General features: G+C 32.1%; 2 protein-coding genes across 8 annotated transcripts in view; one reads left to right on the top strand and one right to left on the bottom strand.

Moving 5' to 3' along the window:
• The window catches only part of LOC6053463 (chondroitin sulfate N-acetylgalactosaminyltransferase 1), a 113,814-nt gene that overhangs the window by 80,711 nt on the left and 10,621 nt on the right, over positions 1-22,482 (top strand). The gene's annotated exons all lie outside the window — the stretch shown is intronic.
• Positions 1-22,482, bottom strand: part of LOC6052391 (synaptobrevin) — a 52,752-nt gene that overhangs the window by 27,382 nt on the left and 2,888 nt on the right. For 2 of the 5 annotated variants that reach the window (XM_038260346.1, XM_038260348.1), the window contains exons 2-3: positions 12,435-12,483; positions 11,779-12,113 (exon numbers count right to left, since the gene is read on the bottom strand). In XM_038260346.1, the coding sequence (XP_038116274.1) occupies positions 11,779-12,113; positions 12,435-12,460 (361 nt within the window). In that variant the 5' untranslated portion in view covers positions 12,461-12,483. Of the gene's footprint in view, positions 1-11,778; positions 12,114-12,434; positions 12,484-20,514; positions 20,534-22,482 lie in introns of those variants that run through there. The other 3 variants (XM_038260349.1, XM_038260350.1, XM_038260347.1) reach the window with 2 other exon arrangements.

The raw sequence follows: 22,482 nt of genomic DNA, 5'->3' as shown, positions 1-22,482 counted from the left end.
TTCTTTCCGGTGAAAATTCAGGTAGTGGCGCTTGTAAGAAAAATTTCGACGAGATTTGTTGATGGTCTTGCAGATGTTACACTGGGCTTCTTTTGTTTCCGGGTTGACTTCGAACAAGTCCGCACCGAGTTCACGCTTCCGGTCGCGATTTGCCATTTCGATTGGGTTAGATTAGAACCGAGGGTTAAACGCGTCAGATAAGCTCCGCTGCTCGGAAAAAAGTGGATTGTTAATTTTTCAAACACCAACTGGTAACCATACGCACGAGCTTCCATAGACACAGCGTGCAGAACATAAGCACTTGCACGACACGCCAACTTTTCGTGTGCAGTACCAGATCATAGAGTCCTTGGAAAATTCAGCTGTGTCTTTTAATCAACCCTGACCATAAGTGATCATTTCTAAGAATATTTTTTTTGAAAAGTTCAGAAAATTTGCTATAAAATTGTCTTAGAGATATTAAAGATTGGACCTCGGGTTGCTGAGATAGAGCCGCTTTAAAAAAAAGAAACACGAAAATTGAAGTTTACTTAATCTCACCAAAATAACCCACCATTTTCTAATGACGATATCTCAGCAACTAATGTTAATACAAGAAACATTCGTGAAATTTTCCGATCTTTTCGAAAAAAATACTTTGAAAATTTTTAAATCAAGACTAACATTTTTAAAGGGCCAAACATTGAATATTACGCACATGGCTATATCTTGAAAACGGAGCCCTTGATTAAAAAAATCTGTACAGTACTTTTCGATTGCAAATTCAATTTTGCATTAAAAAATAATGTCAAACTTGTTTTTGCATGAAACTTCGATTTTTTCCAAAAATCACTATTTTTTTTCAAAAATTCATAACTTGGCGGCAGATTTTGACAAAGGACTTTGTCTTTTTTGACCATGTTTCTCTATGGCTCAAAAGTTGCGGATTTTTGTCCCCTAAAACATATCAAAAAATCTCGAAAATCAAAAAATACGTATTTTGGGAAATTGGGTTTATGAGAAAAAAAAGTTGATAAAAAAATCTGCAATTTTTTTCCGTGTACATATTTTTTTCTCAAAAGTCCTCAACAATACCTACAACCCGTCCGACGGAAGGCGTGATCCGACAAATCTCGTCTCTAAAAATGCCACCCGGACCTTCTGGGATCGAACCCAGGCCGACTGCCCCACCACGGTCCCGGATCACGTTTTTTTAATAACTTCAAATAAGCAAGCTTGTATGCAGTGACCGTTTCTAACCAGAACCCCTTTCGAAGTCGTAAAGCTGCTACATCTAATGTGCTTCTGCTGTCTGGCCAAATTGCTTCCCAATTTGCTTCGAGCTCGATTTTTCATTTCCTGCTGCAGCGCCTCGTAACAACAAGGCTCCTCACCGAAATTGGGTCACAAAAGCAATCGCAACGTTTACTGGCGTTGTCTTTTGAAGTTCCTGAGTTCCAACTGTGAGAAGCACAATTTTGTTTACTCACTTTCATCGATTGCTCTCCTCTTGAGCTCGACTTTGGACGACGTCCATCGTCGTTGCCGTCATCTTGGCAAGCACAATTTATACTTTTTGTCACACAAAGCCAGTGTGTCCGTTTCGATTTAGGTTTTCCCGGACCCAAGCTCGAATGGGTCTTCCGGCACCATCCTGTACTGCAAATGTCCCCCCCCCCCCTTGCCGCTCAGGCAATTTGCCTTCCGGTTCCGGCCAGGAGGCCGGGCAACGCGCTCCTCTTCCGTAATTTATTAACAAAGCGAGCCTGACTTGCTGGGCAAACTTTTCTCTTCTTCTTCCTGGGCTTATCCGGGTTTTATTTTTCTAGCATGGTTCCGCTTCACAAGGGAAGCAATTTATTTCGTTTCGAAATCGGTTTGGTTTCCTTCCGTCCGTTTGTTGTGAAGGTTTTTTTTTCTGTTCCTGGTGGTTTTTTCGTTCTGTTTAGTATCTCCAAATTGGAACGAAAAGCTCTGGCTTCAATAACTATTTCCTGGGGCCATTTTTCATCGCGTTTTATTTGGCTTCCCGTTGTGGTTGGGTTAAGTTTTCCGGGCAGGAGCAGCGCATGAGCCAGGTTTAAGTAATTGATTTACGTTGTGATCTAAATTGGACCAAAAAATATTGATTTTTTGTTGTTTTGATCACGAAACATCCTTCTGTTATTTTTTTTATAAAACTTATTGTGATTCTATCCCATTCCCCAGAATGCGAATCAAAACAATACCGTCTACAATCAAAAATTACTTCCCTTTCCCACATTGCCTTGTCGGCTCTCGATATTTTTGTAAAAAAAAAAACAAATTTAATTCACTTAAGGAAAGTTATCAAATTTTTTAACTGAAATTATAATTTTTTCCCGAGTTTCCCGGTTTTCCCAAGGTGGCAACCCTGGTATATTTTGAAGATAAAAAAAACACATTTCCCCATTAACATTATTATGCTCTCGTCCCCAAGTATAACACTAAAAGAAGGACGCTTTCTAATTAGATGCATGCGAACATAGAGAAAGCCCTTTCCAATTTCCATTTTCCAGCTGTGTGAGCACTGTGAGCCAAATGCCAGGAAATCCTCTCGTCATTTCTACGTAAATAGGGGAAAAGCACGTGGTTTAACCGGACGTCTTACGATGACGCATCCACATTTTGATTAGAGCTTCTAAAAGCATTTTCAACTGCAACCAATCGACAAATGGTTTAAAATAGAACAGAATCCTCAGACCTGCCAAAAATACGTGCTTATCCCCTTTTTCACTTCCTAAAAAAAATGCACCCGTTTGTCGGAGCAGAAAATTTCATTCAGTTGTGATTTGCAAAAAAAATGCAACCAAGTTTAATTTAATAATTTTCAAAATTATTGTACGGTTCACAAACTGTGCGCCCATAAATAAGGGCTGACGTTAATGGCAACTCCTGGGGCAAAAAAAAATCCTACCCCGTTCAGTGTCCAGTTTCACGCTGTAATTCATGGCTTGGCCCGGTGCAAAATTGCCGGCCAGCAGCGGGTTTGTGTTTGTTTTTCCTGCTGTTTTTTGCATACTTTTTTCTTCTCCTCCAGGAAATGTTACACTCTGTTGCAACCGCCCGAAAGCTTTCCTGTCGTGGTGGGGGCACCAAGATTCATTTACATTTTAATTAATTTGAATTCATTCCAAAACATTTTCCTCGGATGCAGCTTTTTTTTGCGTCATGCTGTGACCATAGGATGTAGAGGTGGGCAAAAAAAGAGCGAGCCGCTCAAAGAGCCGGCTCCCTAAAAAGAGCGAATAGCATCGATATTTGAACACCATTTAAAAGTTTTCAAACTCACAATTTTAATTTTCTTAGTTTTCTTTGCTGCAGGAGGTGTGCTGGACGGGGAAGGACCACCGATAGTACGGGGGTTATACTATGTACTGGAGCGGCGGCGATACACACGAGCTGGGGACAGCTTTTATCGTGCTGGGCGAAATGGCGAAGCGCGTGATTGGGTGGTGGCCAGTCAACGACAGAATGTGCCGGTTGAGAATCAAGGGCCGATTCTTCAATCTGAGCATCATCAACGTGCACAGCCCGCACATGGGAAGCGACGCCGATGACAAGGACGCTTTCTACGAGCTTCTTGACCGCGAGTACAGGAAGTGTCCAAAACACGACGTCAAGATTGTCATCGGCGACTTAAACGCTCAAGTCGGCCAGGAGGAGGAGTTTAGACCGATTATTGGGAGGTTCAGCGCTCACCAGCAGACGAACAAGAACGGCCTACGACTCATCGATTTCGCTACCTCCCGAAACATGGCCATACGTAGTACCTTCTTCCAGCACACCTCCCTATACAAGTACACCTGGAGATCACCAAACGACACGGAGACGCAAATCGACCATGTTCTCATCGATGGTCGGCACTTCTCGGACATAATCGACGTCAGAACCTACCGTGGCGCTGACATCGACTCGGACCACTACCTGGTGGTGGCAAAGCTGCGCCAACGCCTGTCCGAGGTCAACAAGATCCGGTACCGTCGCCCGCAGCGGTATAACCTGGAGCGACTCAAGGACCATGAGGTCGCTACCCAGTACGCGCGGGAACTCGAAGCTGCGTTGCCTGACGAGGGTGAGCTCGACGAAGCCCCTCTGGAGGCCTGCTGGAGCCATATGGAAGCAGCCATCAACGCAGCGGCATCGAGCGCCATCGGGTACGTGGACCGAGTTCGACGGAACGGCTGGTTCGACGAGGAATGTCAGGCGATTTGGGACGAGAAGAAGGCAGCGCGGGACAAGTGGCTGCTGCACAACACCCGTGGGAACAAGGAGTCGTACAAACAGTTGCGAAGACAGCAAACCCATCTCTTCCGGGATAAGAAGCGCCGCTTGGAAGAGTTGGAGTGCCAGGACATGGAACAGCTGTATCGCTCCAACGAAACGCGCAAGTTCTACAAGAAACTCAGTCAATCCCGGACTGGCTTCATGCCGCGAGCCGAAATGTGCCGGGATAAGGACGGAGGAATCTTGACGGACGAGCGTGAGGTGATCGAAAGGTGGAAGCAGCACTTCGACGAGCACCTGAACGGCCCAGAGGCGGAGTACCAGGGCGACGGGGGAAACGACGTCAGCGGTATGGTGGACGGCGAGGACGAGCCAGCACCCACGATGAGGGAGGTTAAGGATGCCATCAAGAAGCTGAAGAACAACAAAGCAGCGGGTAAGGATGGTATCGGTGCTGAACTCATCAAGATGGGCCCGGACAAGCTGGCGGCCTGTCTACACCGGCTGATAGTCAAGGTCTGGGACACAGAACAGCTACCGGAGGAGTGGAAAGAGGGAGTAATATGCCCGATCTACAAGAAGGGGGACAAGTTGGAATGTGAGAACTATCGAGCCATCACTATTCTCAACGCGGCCTACAAAGTGCTGTCTCAGATCATCTTCTGTCGTCTGTCGGAGCGAGCAAAGGATTTCGTTGGGCCGTACCAAGCCGGTTTTGTGGAGGGAAATCGACGACGGACCAAATCTTTTGCTACGCCAAATCCTCCAAAAATGTCGCGAGTACCAGATCCCGACGCACCACCTGTTCATCGATTTCAAAGCCGCGTACGACTCGGTCGATCGCGAAGAGCTATGGAAGATCATGTACGAGAACGGCTTTCCCGGGAAGCTGATCAGACTGGTGAAATCGACGATGGACGGGGCACGGTGCAGCGTGAAGATTTCTGGAGCGATGTCCGACCCGATCGAATCGCGCAAGGGACTGCGACAAGGCGACGGTATCTCCGGCCTCTGTTTCAACATTGGGCTTGAAGGTGTTATGAGGCGGGCGGGCTTCAACATGCGGGGCACGATTATCAACCGATCCAGCCAGTTCATCTGCTATGCCGACGACATGGACATTGTCGGCAGAACGTTCGAGGAGGTGGCCAGGCGGTACACCGAATTGAAGCGGGAAGCGGATAAGGTTGGATTGAAGGTGAACGTTGCGAAGACGAAGTATCTGCTGGCAGGAGGAACCGAGTCCCTTAGGACTCGCATAGGACCGAGCGTGACGATCGACGGTGACGAGTTCGAGGTTGTGGAGGAGTTTGTGTACCTCGGATCGTTGGTTACGTCGGACAACAACTGCAGCAGAGAAATTCGGAGGCGCATCATCACCGGTAGTCGTGCCTACTACGGACTCCACAAGACCTTACGGTCTGGTCACCTTTCCCGGCGTACAAAGTGTACCATGTACGAAACGCTGATAAGACCCGTCGTCCTCTACGGGCACGAGACGTGGACGATGCTCGAGGAGGACCTGCAAGCGCTTGAAGTTTTGAGCGACGAGTGCTTAGGACGATCTTTGGCGGCGTGCGTGTGAACACTGTATGGAGGAGAAGGATGAACCACGAGCTGGCGCAACTCTACGGCAAGCCAAGTATTCGGAAGGTCGCCAAGGCTGGCCGAATCCGGTGGGCCGGACACGTCGCAAGAATGCCGGACGCGCTGGATGCGCGCCAACCGAACCAGACTATCAATCCGGTGAAGTTGGTGTTTAATTCGGAGCCGGCTGGAACGCGGCGGAGGGGGGCGCAACGTGCACGGTGGTTGAACCAAGTGGAGGAAGATCTGGAAAGTGTGGGAGTTCCGCAGCGGAATTGGAGAGTAGCAGCCCAGGACCGAGTCCAGTGGCAGCGCATCTGGAGACAGCTCATGACCCGGAGGTTGTACGAGCAGTAAAAGTAAAGTAAGTAGTTTTCTTTGAGTTTGCAAAATTCGATTTTGTATTACACGCAGCTTAACTTGGAAGATTTTACCAAAATATAATAAATTGCTCAAGAGATTTTAGAAAAAATCAAATACTCTTGCCCGATTAAACTTTAACATTTATCGACTTTTGTCAATTTTATCAAAATGTAGCAAAGAATTCGCAGAATATTTTCTGCACATATCAGCATTTTTTTTTCAATTTTTGCAAAAATAAGCGCAATTTTCACCAAAATCCATGATTTAAGTTTGCATGTTATTCAATTATGTGAAAGTTTAGGCTTGAATAGAAATCTTGACATAAAGACCGCCAAGACTTATAGTTTTCAGGCATATTTTCTCATTTCAGGTTTGTTTTTTTTTTTTTCAAATAATGTATTCAAGTCTAATAATAAAACAAAAATCACACCATTCATAAAAATAGCGTTTTTATAAAAAGAGCGAAAGAGCCGCTCTTTTCAATGAGCGAACGAAAATGAGCGGCTCCTAAAAAAGAGCGGTTTTGCCCACCTCTAATGGGATGCATTATTTCCGACACCCTGGCCAGTCGCTGGAAGGTGGGAGCTAATTTCTTGCTTCGCGTCACACGGACACTGTTGTTTTGAACGACTTTGAACATGTTTGATTTTTTTATGACAGAAATTCTAGAATAGAATTTTTATATGTTTTTAAATAGACAACGAAATGCATAAAACAAAAACATCGAATAAAAATATTCAAAATTACTCAACCTAACTTTAGCAGCTTTACCTTAACATTCTGCCCTGCTTGCAAGCTCTCTATTTTGTTCTGAGCTGCACCTGAAGGTTTGAAATTACAACATTTTTGTTTTACAATAAAAAAAAGTAAACCAACCAAAAGATGTCACACTCCCGGGAATGATGCGGAGTTGTTCGTCTGTGAAAATGAGTTGCCTGCAATTAGGTTTGTTCCAGGAAAAATAAACCTCGTTGACTGCAGCTGCAGCTAATTATGCTCGTACAAGAAAGAAGCATTCTCATTTCGTGAAAAAAAAATCGCGGCATATTTATCTTGTCCGCTGTTATTTAATATGTTTGACTATTTTAAGGGTCAATGTATTTTTTTATGTTTGCATAGACAAATAAATTTAATTTATTGACAAAAAATGATTCACCGCCAAAAAAAAAAAAGTAACAAAAATTACAAATTGTTTTAGAATTTGAGGATTTCAATCATCAACTCTAAAAATGAATGTTGATTTATCAAGTTGTCAATAATGTAATATTTTGAATGATATTTGAATGATATTATAAAAATTAGCCTTAGAATTAATGTCCTCTCATATTATGTGAAAATTTTTAATGGACAAATTCTACAAATTTATTTTTAGTGTGGCCTGAACTAAATCCAAACGTCAACTTTTAAATTTTTAAAATTTCAATATTTTTTTTCATATTCTAAAAAAAATAATAAAATTTTTGTTTGCCATTGCACATGAAAATCTTTTGGAGAATGGTGTCACAACCGATTGCTTGACTTGACCTTCCCAAAAACCGTCCAACTCCAAGCGAAACTTGCTTGAGGATACCGTGGAGATTTTCCCTTATCCCCTTAGAAAAGTGGAGCATCAACACTTCCCATCTTTCGGGGATTGTTTCCTGATGCGTGATGGAGATGGGAGCGGCCGGCAATGGACGGCTGGCGAAAATCTGCGCAAAGTTCTGATCCATCATCATTATCTACATTTTTTAACCCAAACAAATTAAAAGGTTTAAATAAAATAAATAAACTGTTCGCTCTACAGCCTTGTTTTTGCTGTTAAAATCAGATTTAATGTGCTTAAATTGTATTTTCACGTCAAATTTACCATCATTTACGTTGCTATTATAGTTTCTAAGAAAAAAATCTAATTTAGATTTAGTTAACCCTCTACAACCCAACCCCGCCTTAAGACGGGTTTCGATTTAAAAAATCGCCAAAAATCAATTTTCACCCAATTTTTGATCTTTAAAAGCATTAGAAAGAAGAACTCTTAAAATTTTAGAAAATGTTTTACTTGTTTTGATCTTTAAAAGCATTAGAAAGAAGAACTCTTAAAATTTTAGAAAAGTTTTACTTGTTTTATGTGACTTTGCCAATGTTTCAAAAATGTATTTTTTTAGAGGTAAACTTAAGCAGTGTTTTTTTTTTTTTATATTTTAAGTAAAAAGAAGTATGCAGTAATTTTTTCTAGTTTCCCAGGCTATGCCTTTACGCATTTATTTACAATTTAAATGATACTGGTGCCATTTTATAGCATAAATGTGAAAAACATGCAAAACATTTAAAAAAGTTACTGTAAAAACATGAACAAATTAGATAGGCAAAATGTAATGATAGGAGGTGGTAGAGTAGGCCAAATACTATCAAAAACAAACATAAACTAAGCAAGATAAATGCAGATTAAAATACTAAAAATGAAACAACAAAAACATAAAACAAGAAACGTCAAAATTTTAATGAAAATAGAAGTCAAATCAACTTTTTTGCAATACAAAATAATCGCCAATACTTAAACACTTTTTTCATTCAAATGTTTAAATCATGGCTCGTAAACTCAATTTTTTTGCCCCCTCCCCCTCGACTTTTGTCAGAGTCGAGGGACATCAACTTCAAAAAATATTTGCAACGGCCTTATTTAACTATTAAAACTTTTCAAAAAATTATGAAAACTTCATCTTGAAGTACTTTAAACACTTCTCTACCATGTTCAGTTTGATGCCATAGAATTCCGTACGTTTTTAAATAAGTACTCGTCATTTTACAATCAATTTTACGCCCTTTTGAAAAGTTGACATTTGATGTCCCCTAAAACATATATAAAAAATTGTATTTTTTGCAAATAAAGTTTTAGTGACAAAAACTTTAATTGAAAATCACCAATATTTTTACTGTGTATCATTTTTTTTTCAGTGTAGTCTTTATCCATACCTATACAAAAAAAAAAAAAAATTAATATTCATCAGGAAATTGTGACAGATTTTGTGTTAAAAAAAATGATTAATTTTACCCCAAAAAATGATAAATTTATATCAGTTTTTGATGAATATTCCAGGTTCAAATTTTTACACATTTTTTATGTAATATTACTCAAAAATAGAGGTAATATTCAACCTACCAAATTTTCAACATTCCAAAATTCAAATTTTTTTTCTGTGTACAACTTTGCCCAAGACACCAAATCGAGAAAAAAATTCCTTTAAATGATACAGATTTTTGAATTGTCAGATTTTTGAATTGTCACTTTTGTAAACCCAGCTGCCAAATTTGGATGGAAAATTATATGGACAAACTAAAGATGCAAAATGTCTTCTGAGCAATTCTCTGAGATTTCGATTTCAGTCATTCGATTTTTTTTTTGTATTTTTTTATCAGGCTTCATTATTAGTTTGCCCCTATAAATTTCCATACAAATTTGGCAGCTGTCCATACAAAAATGATATATGAAAATTAAAAAATCTGAATCTTTTGAAGGAATTTTTTGATCGATTTGGTGTCTTCGGCAAAGTTGTAGGTATGGATAAGGACTCCACTGAAAAAAAATGATACACAGTAAAAATAAATTGGGGATCTTTAATTTAATTTTTTGTCACTAAAACTTGATTTGCAAAAAACACTATTATTTATTTTTTGTATTTTTTGATATGTTTTAGGGGACATAAAATGCGAACTTTTCAGAAATTTGCAGGATGTGCAAAAAATCTTTGACCGAGTTATGATTTTTGGAATCAATACTGATTTTTTCAAAAAATCGAAATATTGGTCGCAAAAATTTTTCAACTTCATTTTTCGATGTAAAATCAAATTTGCAATCAAAAAGTATTTCAGTTATTTTTTGATAAAGTGCACCGTTTTCAAGTTATAGGCATTACTTGAGTTAACTAAACTTTTTTGAAAATAGTTGCAGTTTTTCATTTTTTAAAATTGGTGCCCATGTTTGCCCACCTCTGAAAAAAATATTTTTGAAAAGCTGAGAAAATTCTCTATATTTTGTTTTTTGAACTTTGTTCTTACGACCTTTAGTTGCTGAGATATGGCCATGCAAAGGTTTAAAAACAGGAAAATTGATGATTTATAGGTCTCACCCAAACAACCCACCATTTTCTAATGTCGATATCTCAGCAACTAATGGTCAGATTTTCAATGTTAAAATATGAAACATTCGTGAAATTTTCCGATCTTTTCGAAAGCAATATTTTTAAAATTATTTAATCAAGACTAACATTTCAGAAGGGTCAAACATTCAATATTACGCCTTTTTGAAATGTTAGTCTTGAATTTAAAAAAATGGAAATATTTTGATCTCAGCAACTAAAGGTTGTATCAACAAAGTTCAAAAAAGCAAAATATAGAGAATTTTCTCAGCCTTTCAATTTTTTTTTTTTCAGAAGTGGGCAAAGTGTGCACTAATTTAAAAAAAAATGGAAAACTGCGACTATTTTCAAAAAAATTACCTAAAAATTGCTATACCTTGAAAACGGTGCACTTTATGAAAATTTCACTAAAATACTTTTTGATTGCACATTTGATTTTACATCGAAAAATGAAGTTGAAAATTTTTTGCGACCTATATTTCGATTTTTTTTTTAAATTCTGTATTGATTTCAAAAATCATAACTCGATCAAAGATTTTTTGCACAACCTGCAAATTTCTGAAAAGTTGGCATTTTATATCCCCCAAAACATATAAAAAAATAAAAAAAAATAAAATTAGTGTTTTTTTTTGCAGATCAAGTTTGTTACCTACAACTTTGCCGAAGACACCAATTCGATCAAAAAAATCCTTCAAAAGATACAGATTTTTGAATTTTGATGTATCATTTTTGTATGGACAGCTGCCAAATTCGTATGGAAATTTATATGGACAAACTAATGAAGCAAAATGGCTTCTTTGGGCATACCGAAGGCACCAAAAAAGTTTCAGCCTGATTAAAAAATACAAAAATTAAAAAAAAAATCGATTTCGTAGAGAACTGCTCTTCTTTGGGCATACCGAAGGCATCAAAAAAAAATTCAGCCGGATTGAAAAATGCAAAAATTAAAATAAAAAAATACCTAATTCGTAGAGAATTGCTCTTAAGCCTGCTTGGTAGATCCCCACGAACCTTCGCGTGACCGGTTGACCTCTTCGTCGGCTTTGGTTCGTAATTTGTCGGAGAATTTTCAAAATGTATAAACACATTTTAGCATGGTTTTGGAGTTAAGATCTTTCATGAGCCAGAACATTCCAACACATCAGAAAAGTAGTCTGCTATACTCATTGAAGCTATGCGGATATGTTCCGGGGTCGGCGACGGCGGTAGACCCACAGATCTTATCTCTAGGGAGTCCTTGGATGACCCAGATCATTCCAATAAGTTGTTACAATTGATACAATGTGGATGTCCTTGCGAGGAAAATAGGTGCTTCAGATCTTCACATTCTTTACATTGTGAGTCAACTGTCTGAACTTCTTCGGCAGATTTCCCATTCCCAACACAAACCACTACGTCTAGCCTGTCATCAGCAATCAAGCACTAGTACCAAAGCAAGCATTCCCACCACCACCACCTCAAGCCAAAAAAATGGAAATTCTCTACTCACAAATGATGATAATCAGCAGCACCACGCCGATAATGCCCATGATGATCATCATCTTCATGTTGGCCCACCACTGCTTCCGCTTGAGCTGACCAGCGCGCTGCTCAAACTGGCTCGCCCCGTGCTGCAGTGCGTCCGCCCGGCTGTCCAGCTCCGACAGCTTCTGGTCCCGCTCCAGCACCTTCTCCACGTTGACGCGCATGATGCCGACCACCTCGTCGACCTGGGCCTGCGTCTGCTTCAGCTTGTTGTTGGCGGCGGTGGCATTCTGGCCGTTGGCCTGACTTCCGGTCGGCTGGACGCTACCGGAACGCGGCGGGGGTGGAATTTTAGGGAAACTGGGGTCAGTTTTTGTGGTTTTTTTTTTTGCAGGTGTGTTGTTTGAGTGAGAACGAGAAATCTAAGGTTAGTGAAGTTTTTGGTCAATTTCGAGCTTCCATCCTACTGGAGTGTACGATGCAGTGAACACAAAACACAAACGGGAGATCCAACTAAACGGGCGTGTGCTGGGAGAAGCGATCAAACGTGCCACTAAACGAGCAAACTAACCAAGTGGGGAAAGGTCTACATAATTAGTTACAGAACTTCTATGAAAGTGCCAAAAATACACGAAGAAATGTTATAAACTGTTTGAAATTCTACATGGAACAGATTCTTACCCATTGGATCCTTCAGGAGCAGACATTTTGGTTGTTTAGTTTAAGATATCTGTAAAAAATAAAAAAGAATTTAGAAGACATTCAGAGACTCAATCCAGCAGAGACAACAACTTCATCTTCCACCACAAACAGCTGAACCAATCGAAGTAGGTACCGTCAACCGCCCTAACGAGCCCAGCTCTTCAATTGATTCAATTCATTCGAGTGGCATACAATTAACTTATTCATCGCCACCGACACTTTTCGTACAGTCAAGCAGACGACTTCTTCAAAAGATCTCTCCTCTCCAGAGATAATGCATTTCCCTCGTCGCCTCAACGAAATTTTCACGGATGCTTATCACGTCGCAATTTATGAGACGAGCATGAGAGCTTTCACGACGGCAGAGCAAAAAAAAATCATTTCCCGCGAGATTGGGCTAGATTACCGCCCGAAACGAAGATCCAGTTCCGGCCCGAAGGCCACGCGGAATGAAGTCACGTCCTGCCTGGCGGCTAGAGAGAGAGAAAAAAAGCCCGGTGCAAACGACTTCCGTTTAATCAATAGCCGGAGCGCGGCCGGTATAAATCTACTTTCACGCGTTTGGGACGCGAGCGCGCGGAAGATGAGCCAACGCTGACCGGTGGGTGGTCGTTACGGCAGTATCTACAAAAGAAGCAACACATAATTAACGGTCGGGGTTTTTTTTTTCTTCCTGCCACAGCGCAATAATCCTTCGTGGAATGGAAACAGGTTTATGGCTTTCCTAATGGGGTTTGCGAAAGTAGCAAAAAATAAAAGAGGTGGATTTTCGAAAGATTAGTTCCCAGGAAAAAAATCTATAAAGAATTTACGTTTGAAGACTTTCTCGGAAGTTCTTCAATTAACGTCAAGATAACAATCAAGACTTACATTTCAAAAGGGCCAAACATTCAATGTTACACCCTTTTAAAATGTTAGTCTTGGTTTAAAAATTTTAAAAATATTTTTTTTCGAAAAGATCGAAAAATTTTACAAATGTTTCATATTTTAACATTGTAAATTGGACCATTAGTTGCTGAGCTATCGACATTAGAAAATGGTGGGTTGTTGGGGTAAGACTTAGAAAACATAAATTTCCCTGTTTCAAACCTTTGCATGGCAATATCTCAGCAACTAAGCGTCGTATCAACAAAGTTCAATAATTTTCTCAGCTTTTCAAAAATATTTTTTTCAAAGGTGGGCAAACATATGCACTAATTTTAAAATAATTAAAAACTTTGACTATTTTTAAAAAAGTTACCTAAAAATGGCTTTAACTTGTAAACCGTGCACTTAATCAAATTTTCCCTAAAGTACTTTTTGATTGAAAATTTGATTTACATCGAAAAATGAAGTTGAAAAATTTTTGCGACAAATATTTCCATTTCTTGAAAAAAAATCAGTATTGATTAAAAAATTCATAACTCGGTCAAAGATTTTTTGCACAACCTGGAAATTTATGAAAAGTTGGCATTTGATGAAACATATCAAAAAATAAAAAATAAAAATAGTGTTTTTTTTTGCAAATCAAGTTTAAGTGACAAAAAGTTAAATAAAAAATCAATAAAAAAATTTTTACCGTGTATCATTTTTTTCCAGTGCAAGCCGTATCAACAACGTACCTACAACTTTGCCGAAGACACCAAATCGATCAAAAAATTCCTTCAAAAGATACAAATTTTTGAATTTTCTTGCATTATTTTTGTACAAGTTTTGACAAACTAATGATGCAAAATGGTTTCTTTGGGCATACCGAAGGCACCAAAAAAGTTTCAGCCTGATTAAAAAATACAAAAATTAAAATTGAAGAAAAAAGACCGATTTCGTAGAACATTGTTCTCTTTTAAGGGAACTGACTTAGCTCCACCAAAACCGGAAATGGATTTTATTTATACAGCCATTCCACGTCAAAAAGGAAGTCTCCAAATCAAAAGTGCTCCGATTTGCCTCAAATTTGGAGTGGGGGTTCTTTGGCCCAAAGAATTAGACCCATATTATTTTGTTTGGATATTAGGGTGGTCCTATCCGAAATAGGGTGGTCCAAAAAATGGCATTTTTCGTCGATTTTCGCAAAAACCACATTTTTGAAAAAATCATATCTCCGGAACTGCTGAACCAATTTTAGAGCGATACAATTCAAAAGAAAGGTTATTAGTTCGGCTTTTAAAGAAAAATATGTTGAGGTCCAAAAAAACTAGATGAATATTTGAAAAGGTCCTATGAACATTGCATTTGCCGTTTTCAAGGTCTCGGGACCAAAGAGCCCATGTCTGAAAATATTTTTCCCTGATTATATCCCTGATATCCATTAACACGTTTCGAAGATATGATTTTTTTAACATAAAAACTGGGTTTCTCGACGCGCCGCGCGCAAAAATGGGAAAATGACGAAAACGGGTAAAAATCAACTTTTTTCACTAAAACTCCGATAACTTGAAAATTTCAGCGATGACCTATACATGTCTGGATACCAAAAGACGCAGTCTTTCAATTATGAAAATAGAGGAGAGTAACATAATGAATGAAATTTCAAACGAAAAAAGAATAATACAGAAAGCATTTGGATCAGTACCGTTGATCAGTTGTGGATTCATATCCCACCTGCACCAAGTGGAACCTTTTTTGCCATTTCTGAAACAATATCAGCATTTTTTGTAACACTTGAAATATCGTTGTTTTAAAAACAAATTCAGAAAAATAATTAAATTCAAAAATTAAAAATTCAAAAATTAAAAAAAAAAATAAAGTTATAAAATAATTCACCACATTATAAAATCTAGGGATTTGTACTTGATAATTCTCGCCAAAATTTTACTCTGGAAAATTGAAACACGAAATTTCTATTATTTTCTTCTCTAAATTTATCTAAACTAAAATATGACTCCTAAAAAGATCCGAACTAAGAAAATGGCAAAAAAATAAAATTTTATAATTAAATAATTTAATAATTTAATAATTAAACCGTTTGATAATTAAATAATTAAATAATCTATTAATTTCATAATTTAATAATGTAAAAATTTAATAATTTAATAGTTTAATAATTTAATAATTTAATAATTTACTCATTTAATAATTTAATAATTTATTAATTTAAAAATTTAATAATTTAATAATTTAATGATTAAATAATTTAATAATGATTAATTTAATAATTTACTCATTTAATAATTTAATAATTCAATAATTTAATAATTTAATAATTAAATAATTTAATAATTTAATAATTTAATAATTTAATAATTTAATAATTTAATAATTTAATAATTTAATAATTTAATAATTTAATAATTTAATAATTTAATAATTTAATAATTTAATAATTTAATAATTTAATAATTTAATAATTTTATAATTTAATAATTTAATAATTTTATAATTTAATAATTTAATAATTTTATAATTTAATAATTTAATAATTTAATAATGTAATAATTTATTATTTTAATCATTTAATAATTTAATAATTTAATAATTTAATAATATAATAATTTAATAATTTAATAATCTAATAATGTAATAATTTAATAATTTAATAATTTAATAATTTAATAATTTAATAATTTAATAATTTAATAATTTAATAATTTAATAATTTAATAATTAAATTATTAAATAATTTAATAATTAAATAATTTAATAATTAAATAATTAAATAATTAAATAATTTAATAATTTAATAATTTAATAATTTAATAATTTAATAATTTGATAATTTAATAATTTAATAATTTAATAATTTAATAATTTAATAATTTAATAATTTAATAATTTAATAATTTAATAATTTAATAATTTAATAATTTAATAATTTAATAATTTAATAATTTAATAATTTAATAATTTAATAATTTAATAATTTCATAATTTCATAATTTAATAATTTAATAATTTAATAATTTAATAATTTAATAATTTAATAATTTAATAATTTAATAATTTAATAATTTAATAATTTAATAATTTAATAATTTAATAATTTAATAATTTAATAATTTAATATTTTTATAATTTAATAATTTAATAATTTAATAATTTAATAATCAAATAATTTAATTATTTAATAATTTAATAATTTAATAATTTAATAGTTTAATAATTTAATAAATTAATAATTTAATAATTTAATAATTTAATAATTTAATAATTTAATAATTTAATAATTTAATAATTTAATAATTTAATAATTTAATAATTTAATAATTTAATAATTTAAAAATTTAATAATTTAATAATTTAATAATTTAATAATTTAATAATTTAATAATTTAATAATTTAATAATTTAATAATTTAATAATTTAATAATTTAATAATTCAATAATTCAATAATTCAATAATTTAATAATTTAATAATTTAATAATTTAATAATTTAATAATTTAATAATTTAATAATTTAATAATTTAATAATTTAATAATTTAATAATTTAATAATTTAATAATTTAATAGTTTAATAATTTAATAATTTAATAATTTAATAATTTAATAATTTAATAATTTAATAATTTAATAATTTAATAATTTAATAATTTAATAATTTAATAATTTAATAATTTAATAATTTAATAATTTAATAATTTAATAATTTAATAATTTAATAATTTAATAATTTAATAATTTAATAATTTAATAATTTAATAATTTAATAATTTAATAATTTAATAATTTAATAATTTAATAATTTAATAATTTAATAATTTAATAATTTAATAATTTAATAATTTAATAATTTAATAATTTAATAATTTAATAATTTAATAATTTAATAATTTAATAATTTAATAATTTAATAATTTAATAATTTAATAATTTAATAATTTAATAATTTAATTTAATAATTTAATAATTTAATAATTTAATAGTTTAATAATTTAATAATTTAATAATTTAATAATTTAATAATTTAATAATTTAATAATTTAATAATTTAATAATTTAATAATTTAATAATTTAATAATTTAATAATTTAATAATTTAATAATTTAATAATTTAATAATTTAATAATTTAATAATTTAATAATTTAATAATTTAATAATTTAATAATTTAATAATTTAATAATTTAATAATTTAATAATTTAATAATTTAATAATTTAATAATTTAATAATTTAATAATTTAATAATTTAATAATTTAATAATTTAATAATTTAATAATTTAATAATTTAATAATTTAATAATTTTATAATTTAATAATTTAATAATTTAAAAATTTAATAATTTGATAATTTAAAAATTTAATAATTTAATAATATAATAATTTAATAATTTAATAATTTAATAATTTAACAATTTAATAATTTAATAATTTAATAATTTAATAATTTAATATTTTAATAATTTAATAATTTAATAATTTAATAATTTAATAATTTAATAATTTAATAATTTAATAATTCAATAATTTAATAATTTAATAATTTAATAATTTAATAATTTAATAATTTAATAATTTAATAATTTAATAATTTAATAATTTAATAATTTAATAATTTAATAATTTAATAATTTAATAATTTAATAATTTAATAATTTAATAATTTAATAATTTAATAATTTAAAAATTTAATAATTTAATAATTTAATAATTTAAAAATTTAAAAATTTAATAATTTAATAATTTAAAAATATAATAATTTAATAGTTTAATAATTTAATAATTTAATAATTTAATAATATAATAATTCAATAATTTAATAATTTAATAATTTAATAATTTAATAATTTAATAATTTAATAAATTAATAAATTAATTATTAAATTATTTAATAATTTAATAATTTAATTATTTAATAATTTAATAAATTAATAATTTAATAATTTAATAATTTAATAATTTAATAATTTAAGAATTTAATAATTTAATAATTTAATAATTTAATAATTTAATAATTTAATAATTTAATAATTTAATAATTTAATAATTTAATAATTTAATAATTTAATAATTTAATAATTTAATAATTTAATAATTTAATAATTTAATAATTTAATAATTTAATAATTTAATAATTTAATAATTTAATAATTTAATAATTAAATAATTTAATAATTTAAAAATTTAATAATTTAATATTTTAATAATTTAATAATTTAATAATTTAATAATTTAATAATTTAATAATTTAATAATTTAATAATTTAATAATTTAATAATTTAATAATTTAATAATTTAATAATTTAATAATTTAATAATTTAATAATTTAATAATTTAATAATTTAATAATTTAATAATTTAATAATTTAATAATTTAATAATTTAATAATTTAATAATTTAATAATTTAATAATTTAATAATTTAATAATTTAATAATTTAATAATTTAATAATTTAATAATTTAATAATTTAATAATTTAATAATTTAATAATTTAATAATTTAAAAATTTAATAATTTAATAATTTAATAATTTGATAATTTAATAATTTAATAATTTAATAATTTAAATTACGGAGATTTCAGCAGATTGCTAAAAGGATTTCGTCATGGTGTGATAGTTGGGAGTAGACTCAATTCTACCTGAATCAGAGAGGCAATAGAATTTTCCAATTTTTCAATAAACCAAAGATTTAAAAAAATATTTTTTTTTATTGAAAAAACTTAGAAAATCTAAAAAGTTTCATAGCTTCAAATTTTTGAAATTCTGTAATTTTTCGAATTTGTCACTTTGATTTCAATAAAATTGTTATTAATATGAATTGTTTAGCAGATGTTTTAAAAATAATGAGTTGTAATATTATGTTAAATTAATATAACAAAAATCAACAATCTTTAGAAGAAAATTTTCTTCATTAACAACTTTTTAGAAATTGATGTTTTTGCACTCAACGAAAAAGATTGAATTTATTTAATTCCTAATAATATTTTCCTTAGTAATTTGAAAGAAATTCTATCGTTCTCAATTATTTTGTTTAACAAAATTGCTATCCGCGCGAAAACCGCGCCTGAGCAAAGTTAGCCAGCAAATCCGCGCCATATCCGCGCGATTCGCGCCATCCGCGCCGTCCGTAACAACCCTGTGGGTCCTATAAACATATAAAACACAATAGCTTATAGGACCTTTAAAAAAAACTTTAGATTTAATAATTCTTCGAAAGAATATACATGTCGTCTCAGCTCAATACCTGCAGCGGACAGCATTTGCGATAAGAAGTAAGAACGTACCGCATTCAGTGAGCCATCAACGTCGTCTGGATATTGAGGGGCACTTACACGTCCACCAAGAAACTGGCCTCTTATCTTGTTTTCCCAAAGTTTATTCTCTTACTGGCTTTACGTTGAAGTACACAACAAAGTCAGCAATTTCTCCCCCGCACTATTTGCTTCTGGGAGACAGCAAGTCGGCTGCTACTGCGAGAGATGGACAAGCATGGCAAAACAAACCAATTATCCGGAAATAATTGATTGCGCAGCCCCGGTGCTGCTGTCAGTTAACTGACAGCTCAGTCACTCTTCGGACTAATCACTGCGGATGTCTTCGTTGACAAACGGTCCCTCGAATTCCGGCGCGTTGATTCAATTTCCGCCAGTGTTCCGAAAATTTCCCAGGCTCTTACGTTTTATATCGTTCACACTTGACCGGATTTTTTCGCTCGATTAAAGAGCCTCGTTCCTGAACTGACACGCGTAAAAAAGCACAACCATTTCCACCCAGTCTTAATCATGAGCCCCTTTTCTCTTTCGTTTCATAGTCTTTCCTTTTTTAGAAAAAGGAAAGCCCCCAATCAGTCAAGCTTTGCCTCGCTCGGAGGTGTAGTCTCTATTTTTTTGACGATTTTCCCGGATATTGAGTGCCATTTTTTGTGTGACCCCCTCCCTCCCCTCTTTCAACACACAAAAGCACTAAATTGATTTAGTCCTTTTGTGTTTGCTGACTGGGGACTGCCTGTCATTGTTGTCGTTTCCACGCTCGGATGTGTGTGTTGCGCGCGCTTGTATACTTTCAGGCGTTTGGGCGAGGATGCGTGCCATCTGGTGGTGAAATTCTGTTTTATGTTTTGGCAGCGCTTTCAAAATAAAAGCCCCAGGGATCTTTATTTTGATTAACCAAGTTAGTTCAACTGCAGTACGTACTGTCGCTCTGTGGCGTTCCTGAAAAAAAAAACACTTCAAACAAACGCATCAAAGTGAAACCTCCCCCACCCCCCTTCCTGCTCCACATTTATATAAACACAATGTGAAAGGAAACAACACCCGAGCACTTTGAAGCTGCTTCCAAGTTTATTGCTCGAAAAAGCGATATTCTCTCGCGAAGACCTTCTTCTAGACGACGACTAATGACGTTGTCGATGCAAAAAACCCCTTCTTCCCTCGAGGCGAAAGTAAAAGTCCCCCCAACCCCCTTTTGTTTTTCCCGCGCAAATTTCCCTAGCGTTGCGAGCGTGCTGTTGTTTAAGCGCGTGAACCCCCGCCCCCTTTTTTTTGGGAGGGGAAAACCTAACAAAACAACAAAAAAACCGACAGCTAAACGGCGAGAAATGAGGCGCTTGATTGTTCTCCTTCCACGAAGGATGGCGGGAGAAGCCGTCGAAGCGGGACTTAATTTGGGCGAAATTTATCATTATTTTCCTGGCATGAAGAGCGGCCGGCGCGTCCTTGTTATTGTGAGAATGGAGCGGATGAGCAATTGCGGGAGGGAGGGGGGAGGCACAACAGGACGAACGTGGGGGTTAAAGTCGAGCAGTCAGTTTTTGTTGGTGGAAAATGTCGAGATAAGCAATGGTTGAGATGGGTTGAGGGGTCGGAGTTAACTTTTTTTGCTTGGGAAAACGAATCGAACAGGAAAATTTTGATTTTTCTCTCAAATTGATAAGTATTATGTTATACCTAAGATCGGAAGGAACGAGGTAATGAATAGAAATGTATTTTCCGTGTCCAAGAAAAGTTGACAGTTCAGTTTGAACGCGATGGAAAAACACGACGGCGCTTAAAATTCTTGGAAGAAAAAAATAAATAAAAATATGCAAAAGTTCAAAATAGTAATTTTGTGTGAAAATGTAAGCAAAAATTGATAATTCCTTCAATGTTCAATATTAAAATTTCAAAAATTAAAAAAAAAACTTAAAATTCTTAAATTCTGAAATTATGAAATTCAGAAATTCTGACATTCTTAATTTCTTAAAATTCTAAAATTCTAAAATTCTGAAATTCTAATATTCTAATATTCTAAAATTCTAAAATTCTAAAATTCTAAAATTCTAAAATTCTAAAATTCTAAAATTCTAAAATTCTAAAATTCTAAAATTCTAAAATTCTAAAATTCTAAAATTCTAAAATTCTAAAATTCTAAAATTCTAAAATTCTAAAATTCTAAAATTCTAAAATTCTAAAATTCTAAAATTCTAAAATTCTAAAATTCTAAAATTCTAAAATTCTGAAATTCTAAAATTCTAAAATTCTAAAATTCTTCAATTCTTAAATTCTTCAATTCTTCAATTCTTAAATTCTTAAATTCTTAAATTCTTAAATTCTTAAATTCTTAAATTCTTAAATTCTTAAATTCTTAAATTCTTAAATTCTTAAATTCTTAAATTCTTAAATTCTTAAATTCTTAAATTCTTAAATTCTTAAATTCTTAAATTCTTAAATTCTTAAATTCTTAAATTCTTAAATTCTTAAATTCTTAAATTCTTAAATTCTTAAATTCTTAAATTCTTAAATTCTTAAATTCTTAAATTCTTAAATTCTTAAATTCTTAAATTCTTAAATTCTTAAATTCTTAAATTCTTAAATTCTTAAATTCTTAAATTCTTAAATTCTTAAATTCTTAAATTCTTAAATTCTTAAATTCTTAAATTCTTAAATTCTTAAATTCTTAAATTCTTAAATTCTTAAATTCTTAAATTCTTAAATTCTTAAATTCTTAAATTCTTAAATTCTTAAATTCTTAAATTCTTAAATTCTTAAATTCTTAAATTCTTAAATTCTAAATTCTTAAATTCTTAAATTCTTAATTTTAAATTCTTAAATTTTAAATTCTTAAATTCTTAAATTCTTAAATTCTTAAATTCTTAAATTCTTAAATTCTTAAATTCTTAAATT

The sequence above is a fragment of the Culex quinquefasciatus genome, chromosome 3 (assembly GCF_015732765.1).
Source record: "Culex quinquefasciatus strain JHB chromosome 3, VPISU_Cqui_1.0_pri_paternal, whole genome shotgun sequence".
NCBI classification, from domain to species: Eukaryota; Metazoa; Arthropoda; class Insecta; order Diptera; family Culicidae; genus Culex; species Culex quinquefasciatus.
This window is presented reverse-complemented; position numbering and strand designations above follow the sequence as displayed.